Genomic DNA, 9,529 nt, shown 5'->3' with positions numbered 1-9,529 from the left:
CACATTCCAGGCACCCACGCACATGCTCCTAGCTGACTGGCGCCAAAAGGCGTGGCGCTAATTGTCCCTAAATGTCGGCATTAGGCGCCAAGATTCAAACAGGAAGTTAGGCACTCGGATGTTCGGAGGGAGACTCGCTCTGGCTGTGACATTTGGCCACTTAGTTGCCACATCATAGCTAATAATAAAAGCTAATTAAGCGATTCTCTGAAAACACCTGTAGTTCGGCTTCGGGAACTGGAAACACCACCCCTCTGTCTCCTCCTAATGACAATAAATTGCCGCTAAATGTCACCAATAAGCATCTGCATTTCGAAAAACAGAAAAAGTTCACTTCCCCGGAGCTGGACTGAGCCGTTTTCTAATTAATTTATGATTTTCCTCACCGCATTAATCTCACTCAGATGGTGGCGTCTCCCCAGAATGTCGCGAGCCTCTCCAAACAGAATAGCAACAGAAATGTCACACAGATGTGTCCCCACAATCGACGGGGGAATGTTGTTTGTGGCATTAGGAGGGCTCATGTTCGGGTTAGACATTTGTCATAATTACTAAGTAGGAACACGACAAACATAGAAATTATTCGGCGGTGGAATGGATGGTAGAAAGGGTAGAAACTACCAATAAACATATCAAAAAAGGTGTTATACGAAAAACATCAGGTATATATTTCTTGGAAATTATGTTGATAATGCTAGGAATAATATAAAAAAGGAGACACTAACTATGTACTTGGAAACTTGAATAACTTGGAAATAAATTGAAACATATGCTTATCCCTCCGGCCAATAAATCTGCCCCGCGGAATCATCAGTTTTAATTTGTGCGTGAAACTTTTTGATATCACAGACGAAGACGACACTGCCGATGTCAATTAGTAGAACCACTAGAGTAGCACCCTTTCGGTGTTCATCCAAAGGGGCTGGGGAGGTGGGGGCAATTTGCCGCCACTCAAGGGGAGCCGCCAGGCCCATTTGGCTCATTAAAATGCCGGCGCAATTGTTGGAGGAATCAGATCCAGCACCCAGCCCATTGCCATCGATGCGTTGAGGTGGCAACACCACACTCGAGATGCATATAATTGCAGCGGCAGCGTCTCCTTTCCGTCTCCAGATCTCACCCAGAGATCTGTCACCCCGAGTGACGGTGCCCTGAGTAATTACACCAAATTAATTGCCCGAAGTTGTCGGGCCTCGCATTGTCTGCTAATTTTTCCAATTGCAAACTTTTCCTTTAACTGTCTCCATCACCGGGGCCCTGGTCTTAAAATTGATTCCACTTTTATTCCCCAAAATTAAAGTTCTTTCATAAAAAGAGGCACGGAAACCTGAGACGCATCCCCTGGATAAAACGATCTGTGGCTGATTGTGTCGTAAAATGTGAAAAACACTCCTATATGATTTAAGCTGCATGTTTTGTAAAAATCTAATTTGATAATTGGTTGTAATTTATGAGTCTTGTCTGCTCGGCTGAAACATAAACACACCACAGAATGACGGAATGACGCCTTCTACTCCTCGCACGGCTCCTCCCGAAACATGTTTCTCGGAAGAGAGATCCAAGAATCGGGAACTTGGAGCTGGGAGCTCGGAGTTCGGAATTCGAAACGAGCGCACATTAAATTAATAATATGCAGTTTATTCTCTCTCGTTTTTTTTCTTAATTATTATTTATATCTGTCAACTTTTAAGGCGTAGGCTTTCCTGTTGCTGGTTCTTCGAGTGCTGGCCTCCTCTGAGGAAGTTTTCATGAATGAAATAAGCAGCAGATATTGGTGGTAATGATCCAGGAAGTGGGGATAAGGAAGGTACAATAGGGTTCTTGCTTCTAAAGAGATCTATCAGGATTAAGATCTAACTATCCTTCGGAAATCATTGATAACCGGTACCAAGTTTTCCACCTATTTGATAGGAAAATAGAGATACATTTTATATACCCATTATAATCCATCTGTATCGAACCTGAAAAAGGGCTTAACCCACTTTCATCTCTTACTCGGCATCCCCAATTAGTATTTCACACAAATTAGAACCAAGAAAACCCAAAACAGAGACAGCCAAGGAAATTAATCAGGCTACGGTTTCCAAAAAGAGTTCAATGCTCGCCCTGGAAAGGAATCCCTTGAAGGATCACAACATCACCTTTGACGTAATCGGAAACCCCAACAATATGCGAGAGACAATGGCGTGGGAGTGTCGCAGAAACAGATACAGATGTTACCCCGTAGCGATGGCTGGAGCAATGATCGATGTGCCGGCGATACCCAAGTTAGAGAGACACCAGGCAGGACCTGGACCTGAATGCATCATTAGCCGAATGCGATGACAAAAAAGAGGGGAAACCAAAAAACTACGGCCGGAGTGCGAGCTGTTCCACGCGACTGCCAGTGCAACTCCGCCCGGGACTGTGGCTCCGTGATTTATGCTGCGTGCGCCTGACAAACACTTGAGAAGTGATGATTTATAATGAAGATGCATGCTTGGTTATTAATTAAATCCTGACACGGCTGTGCTCCATTTAACGTTAAATGCGATCAGCAACGCGATGCTCGGGTTAGGATCATATCATATTTAACATTTTTATTGCATAACTAAACGGGTTAAAATAACTATCTTAAATATCATTAAAATAGCACGAATTTCTTGGCTATAAGTGATTAAAATCTGATTTACATATGTACTATCCCTTTAGCATAATCACAACAAAGTCTACACTTTGTCTGGCAGTGGAATTTGAAATATGGCAAGCAATAGTCCAATATTCATTAAGCGCAATTATGAAAATTAAGTTGTCATTTTGATTTGAGTGCCCGCGACACTCGGGCATGCGGCCCCATGAACAGATCCCGTCCCTCGGTATTCTCATTAAATTAAATCAAACTGACAGTTTGGCCGGCTAAATGGATGCGATGCGATTCGTCCTCGTCCTCTCCCTCACCCTCATCCTTCCTCTCCCATCTGGGCGACTAATTAACGTGTTTTCACATATTTTGTTCAAATCGCGCATGAATAATTAAGACGTTATCACACGGCATCCAGGCCCAACACTTTGTATTGCAAATGACGTGGAGTTGGCTTTTGGCCAACTGAAGAACTGCTGTTCTGGCCATGCCACAAGCTAATTTCCGAGGTATTTCCGAGGCTATTTGGAAATCAAAATGATCTGAATTATGGGTTTGTAATTTGGAATTAATGATCGTTTTATATTGGTCAGCCAGTGAGTTTTCGAATAATTTTCTCATTTGTTCAGTCAGGTGGAAGTCTTTCTTAAGATTTACATTAAAATTAAATATAAATATAGAATATTAAATATAATAGGCAAGTCCTACACGTGTCCCCACACCAATACCCACTCTTTTCAAACAAAATCCAGTCGCTCAAAATCGGTCATCCATTCATTTATCAAATGAATGAAATATGTTGGCAAACGTATTAAATATATTTAGCAAGCCATCGAAATATTAAATAGCACTACTTGTAGACAATTAGCCAAAAATTATGACTTTTAATCACAGGCGAGGCGACAGAAACGAATAGGAAAATATTCAAGACGGAGAAACCGAAAGCCACGCCTCCGACACCAACATTTCACACATGTTTTAAAAATAAACACACATATGTCTGGTCTTCTGTGGGAATGGAATGGTATTCCCATTTCATTCTGCCCCTGTTTGTAGGACCTAAGAGTGAGCAGGAGGCAGATAATCTGTTTATGCCACGCCCCGTCGGGCGATCATCTTGAAAAATCGCCCAATGCTCAGGATGTTCAGAATATTCAAATTAGTTTTTCGGAAGATCTCGACGCGCGCTGTTGTCTGCGGGATACGTCCTTCCTTCGAAGGGAATCAAGAACATTTATTGAGAATTCATAAAATATAATATAGTTGTTTTTTGTGAAAATATGAATTCCTCTTCGGCAATGCGTCGGTATCCGCACAGTTTTTCCATTGAACAAATTTTGGCTAAGCCACAAGTTCCCAGTGCGAGTTCCTTTCAACTGATTTCAAGTGGTTCGCCTCAGGGGCAGGACGACGGTGGTCGTGGCAGTATTTGTGATGTTTCCAGAGCTTCAAGTCCAGCCACATCGAGTTGCCAGGAGGATACTCTGGACGACGGCAAAAGTGATATTGAATTGACTTCTGACGACGGCAACGGTGCGTATGATTGATGTACTGGCTGGCCAGCGACGCCATTTTAGATTTTAACGGATATCCGCTATCGGAAAAGCTAACATTTATTGGAATTAAATGGAACTAGTGGGAAAATTGGCAAATAAAATAATTTTTAAGCCCAATAAAAATCTGAAAAAATATAAAAATAGAAAATATCTTAATACACTCTTTTGGACTTTTTCTGTGTTTTCTCGTTAAGGTATTTTACAAAAAATAAAATTACAAACCATTTTTCCGATTTTGTAGGCCTGCTTTAGAACAACTTTAGAACAACTTTAGAACAATTAAGGAGGGGTTGCTATTTATTAATTAATTATCTTTACAAGTATTATTGAAATTTTACCAAATTAAACCATCTTCTTGAAATATTTCATACGGAAAAAAGCGATAAAATTTGAATCTTCATTACTCTTAATAAAAGTTGTAGAAAATGGAAATATGAAAGTTTCCATTTCCAGATTTATAATTTCTAAAAACTAACATCTTTTCCGATCAATCAGCTATGGGATTATATGGCAGCTATGGGATTTAGTCTACACTAAGTGAAAAGAAAAGAAGGAAGTGTGCTAGGTTAAAACTTAATGGTTTTAAAGTTTAAACCTAGACACTAGTTTGTGTAGAAACAGATAGACGGACAGGCGTTCATTCTTTTATCGATTTTGGAGGGAATTGTGATAAAGAATATATATACTTTATGGGGTCAGATATCTCTCGATCAGTGCGTTGCGCACTTTTGACCAAAATTATAGTACTCTCTGAAAAGGTATATAAAGATGACTTAAAACAATTAATAACAAAGCCATTTCATGGAAAATAACACACCATCCATGAAAATCTTGGCACTGTCGCAATGATTTCAATTTTAAAACGACAAAAGAGTCCTCCCACCTGAACGAATGATATGGATGAGTGATCTCATCTGTCAACCTCATGATCGAGAAACAAATGATCAAAAATTAGCCCGATGGGTGATAGAGAAGTCTTACCCCCACTGGGGAGCCCACCGACGCGATAGGCTAATGATGCAAGTGTCAGAAACCAACAAAGGAGATTCTTCCACCCGAGGAGGAGGAATTTATATGACAATTTGTTTTCGGTCAGCCAAGAGAATGTACACAGCGAAATGGCCAATTAGAGGACTTGGCTAACTAAAGTGCAATTTTCTGATTGAAATGTGAACGCTTGTTCGCAGTCTGATTCAAAAGACTTGGGTTGTCAGCCTTGCCAATGAATAGACAAATTACAATTAGCCTAAAATAGTTGGCACTAAATCCACAGCACGAACGCTGTCTGTTGCAATTATTTCTAATTTAATTCTCTTTATTTTTCCCATTTAAAACAGCCCTTGGCGATGATCGTAAAAAACGGCCAAGAACTGCTTTTTCGGCTGCCCAAATAAAGGCTCTGGAAACGGAATTCGAGAGGGGGAAGTACCTGTCGGTGGCCAAAAGAACAGCCTTGGCCAAGCAGCTTCAATTGACGGAAACGCAGGTATGAAAGCAGGACTTTAATCTATGATATATATTCCTAATGTTTTTTAATAAAAATTTAATTTAAAAAATAATTTTTTTCACCCCTTTTAGATAAAAATCTGGTTCCAAAACCGACGCACCAAGTGGAAGCGCAAGTACACCTCGGATGTGGAGACACTGGCCTCGCACTACTACGCTCAGCTGGGTATCGGTGGATTGGCCAGGCCCATGGTGGTGGGTGATCGTCTGTGGCTCTTTAGCCAGACGCCCACGGGACCCACGCCCATTCAGTCGATAATGCTGAACGGCAGCGGATCGGCTGCTCCCCTGGCGGCTGCAACCGGCGCTGGGCCGGGTCCATCCATGCGTTCCTATACTGCCAACGGCGGAATGCCACCTTTGCCAGGACCTAGTGTGATGGAGAGTGCTCGAAATGCAATCCTGGCCCGAGGACAGCCACTCAATTTTCCGATGCCCTTTGGAGTGGCCAAGCCACCAGTCGGAGGACTTCCATCTGGCAGCTATATACCGCGTTGCAAGTCCTATGCCGGCAGTTACGTGGACTTCTCCACGCCTCATCCCCAAAGCGAGGCCTACCTGCAGCTCAAGTATGCCGCACTGCCGCCAGAAACGGAAACTGGATCCACGAACGGCTTGGCGGAGCTGGAGCGGGTCTTTGGCGATGCCAACGCGAACTTCCTACAGCACCGGAGCACCCCAGTTTCGGGCAGCACAACATCCTATGGCCACGAGGGCCTAATTCAGGCCCAGAGAAGCCGCAGACCCTCACAGTCGGAGTCCGAGTGCAGCGACATCGACTGTGAGCAGCTGGACGAGGAGGAGGAGGCGACTGTTGTGGAGTAGATGGAAATGAAACTTCAGTTCTTTGTTATCATTAGAATTTATATTCCGTACTTGTCACACAAAAATTTGCTCATACAAAGGGTAGTCATAGGGGGTAGTCTGTGTCTCGTCTGGGTTGATTCCATTACAACTAGCTGAGAGTGGCACACTTTCAGACCATTCTGGGATTATTGGATCACCCCACGTGGCTCGGCACTGGTCTAGTTCTCGTTCTAGTTCTATTTATAGTTCTAGCGCTAGTTATTGCTATTCTATGTTACATTGTGGGTCGGGTATTACTGTTTACTGACTGGCTCTCAACAATTAATAAATGTAAATTAAATAATCAAAATCACAAATATTACACGCCAGTTACACAGTTAGAACTCAAGTGGATCCAACTTAAATGCTAATTACTATAACTTAACCGTCTCTACATCTATTTGCGATTTAGCACGGTAGATTCTGGGGAACAGAGAGCTGTAACAAAAGCAAAACGACACCGACGTATTTACAATTCATGGCGTTGCTTGATTGATTGGAACAAGGCTCTAGGCCCTGGCCGCACTCTGGTTCTGTTAACTACTATACATAATGGAGACTCTTTTGATTTGATTTTAGTTGCGTCCAAGCAGCAGCTGCTGCTCGATTAAGGAGATTCCATAGTTACAACTTAGCTAATTGGTCAAACAAAATAAAATTCACATAGGACTATTTTTGGTATTGCAAGCACACGGGGCTAGCTGTGTGATGGAGGTGTAAGTAGAGTTGGTGGCCCTATGGCCTTAGCGTCGTTAGCTCCACGATAGCTCGTACTGCTTCCAGTTGGCGTTCGGAGCCAAGTGCACACGGCGTTTATTGTAGTAGAAGGAAACGATACCGTGGTAGGCAGTTCGAGGAACGCCACTCTAAAAATGGAAGGAAAAGGTTATTATATCTTAAGAGATTAGAGATGTTAGTTTAAACCAACCTTAAAATCGTCCATCAAACCCAGCATCTTGGTTATACGCTTATATTGCTCTCGCGTAGTATATTGAATACGAACAGGCCCATCAATTCTGTAAAAATGTTTAAATTATCCAAAAAACAGGGTACAACATCATTAACTCACCTTATTAGATTGCGTCGCAGCTCATCATACGTGACAATGGGGTACGTGTAAACTCGGCGCAGGAACGTATTATCGTAATTGTCCTAAAAGCACATGGAAAGTAATTATTGATGTCGTGCAGGCAATGTAACAACTACTGACCTTCAGCAAATAGCTCATATTGATTTTCGTGAACTGTACAAAGTCCTCACTGAGTTTAATGTGCTTCAGATACTTATCAAAGAACAGACCGCTGATAAAATTACAGAAAAACGTAAACCATTAGCGAACATATGTAACTTTCGGTATTTATCTCTTACTTGGATACGCCTATTTTTCCAAACGTACGGGTGCGCGATATTTCCGGCCTAATGCACACACGGTCTTTCCTCTGAGCTGGGTGTCGGATCCAATCATCCCAAAAACTAGAACAGTTTACGAACAATTAGCAAACGGCTGCCAAATGACATGATTACTTTACTCACGATTTGGGCCATTTCACCGAGAGTTCGGACCACAGGTCTTTGGTGAGCATCCATCCGAGACCCGGGAAGAAGTCGGTGCGGTAAAGCAGCTCCGGTTGCGCCGCATCCACTACCGCTGCCTTCCCGTTGTCATTCCACGCGGACACGCACCACAGGCTGGGGTCCTGCTTCAGTAGCTTATGAGTGCCCAGGAAGTATTCAAAGAAATCCGGCGCCACATTCAAATCATCCTCGACGATGATCGCAAACTCGAAGCCAACCCCGAACGTGGTGTTGAGCGCCCAGCCATAGTGACGGGCTATCTTATAGTATCCCTTGAACTTCTTTTCCTTGGGAAGCACCTTGATGTCGCTCTGATCGGGCTGCTCGATTAGGGTGACCTTGTTGCCGTACGAGAGAATCACTTCCTTTGTGGGTTCATCACCGCAATCCTTGGGTAAAATAATGGTATTAGTTTATAATTGCTGAGGAATACTAACCAACCATACCTGTGAGACAATTATGGGGAACTGCTCGACGCTGGGCCGGTACTGAACAAGGTTATCGAGGCACTTTTTCACCGATACCCTGTTGCAGGCGAAGACTATGACGGGGAAGACGGGGTCGCCATTGGCCAGATATGTTTTTGTTGGTATCCGTCCAGGCGTAGGTTTGGCCATGAGCTGTTCCGGCAGCTCGGCAGATATCTCAGCGGCCACTATACTAATCTGGGGCGTTGTGGCCGGCAAGCTCTTGTCCTTGTACTTGATTTTGACAAATTCAAAAACGTTCCTGGCCAAGTCACGGCTCTTCTGGTTCGCCTCACGGGCCTGCGAGTTGATCCGGTACGATTGGTGCGCCTGGTTCCTGGTGTTAGCGACACCCGTGTTGCGCAGAAGCAGGTAGTAGGTGGCGTATGTCCACGTAACCAGAAAACCGATCACCAAAAGCACCTTGCGCGACCGCATTTTGTTCGGCTTCGATTTCTATTAAGACTCCGACGGGGTCTGGTGGGGGGGCGTCTGCAGCTCTGCTTCTCTACTGTGGCGTTGGCATCAAGCCGGCGATTCGGTGGGATCGGAAGCCCTCGGCACTCTCGTCTACTGTGGCGATTGCCGCGCACCCGTGTCGAGCTCCCGTGTCCAAAGAGCGTGTCCAGCATCGGGCACGGGCAGGGGCCCAGCTGGAGTCGGCCGCATCTACTGTAGTGTTGTCACAGCTGCAGACGCAGTCATGAAAGTCAACAAACCGCGACAAGCTGGCAAATCTGGGATTTTTGCCAAGTCGACGTGCAAAATCTTCGCTTGCCTGCTCCGCTGGAAGTCCGGTGGTTCTATTTTCTTGCTTTTGACTGAGGCGCCAATGTCCGCGCTCCCTTCTATTAATATGCTAGTCGTTATGTGTAAATTTCTTGTAATTTGTAAATTGTATTCATATTAGAGACGGCGACACTTCGATTGAATCATCGATATATCGATAACCTTCAAAA

General features: G+C 43.8%; 2 protein-coding genes across 2 annotated transcripts; one reads left to right on the top strand and one right to left on the bottom strand.

The window, feature by feature from the left end:
- The first annotated feature begins 3,885 nt into the window (after positions 1-3,885).
- lms (lateral muscles scarcer) lies at positions 3,886-6,526 on the top strand. Its single transcript, XM_017238435.3, has 3 exons — positions 3,886-4,153; positions 5,514-5,662; positions 5,755-6,526. The coding sequence occupies exons 1-3, from the start codon at positions 3,901-3,903 to the stop codon at positions 6,505-6,507; spliced, it is 1,155 nt and encodes a 384-aa protein (XP_017093924.2). The 5' UTR covers positions 3,886-3,900; the 3' UTR covers positions 6,508-6,526.
- On the bottom strand, positions 6,526-9,459 carry Mgat1 (alpha-1,3-mannosyl-glycoprotein 2-beta-N-acetylglucosaminyltransferase). Its single transcript, XM_017238434.3, has 7 exons — positions 8,550-9,459; positions 8,062-8,492; positions 7,897-8,001; positions 7,739-7,829; positions 7,598-7,680; positions 7,457-7,544; positions 6,526-7,394 (listed from the first exon to the last, which is right to left on the bottom strand). Exons 1-7 carry the CDS (start codon positions 9,006-9,008, stop codon positions 7,281-7,283), a joined length of 1,371 nt encoding a protein of 456 aa, XP_017093923.2. The 5' UTR covers positions 9,009-9,459; the 3' UTR covers positions 6,526-7,280.
- Positions 9,460-9,529: the final 70 nt, after the last annotated feature.

This window comes from Drosophila bipectinata, chromosome 2R (genome assembly GCF_030179905.1).
Source record: "Drosophila bipectinata strain 14024-0381.07 chromosome 2R, DbipHiC1v2, whole genome shotgun sequence".
NCBI lineage: Eukaryota > Metazoa > Arthropoda > Insecta > Diptera > Drosophilidae > Drosophila > Drosophila bipectinata.
This window is presented reverse-complemented; position numbering and strand designations above follow the sequence as displayed.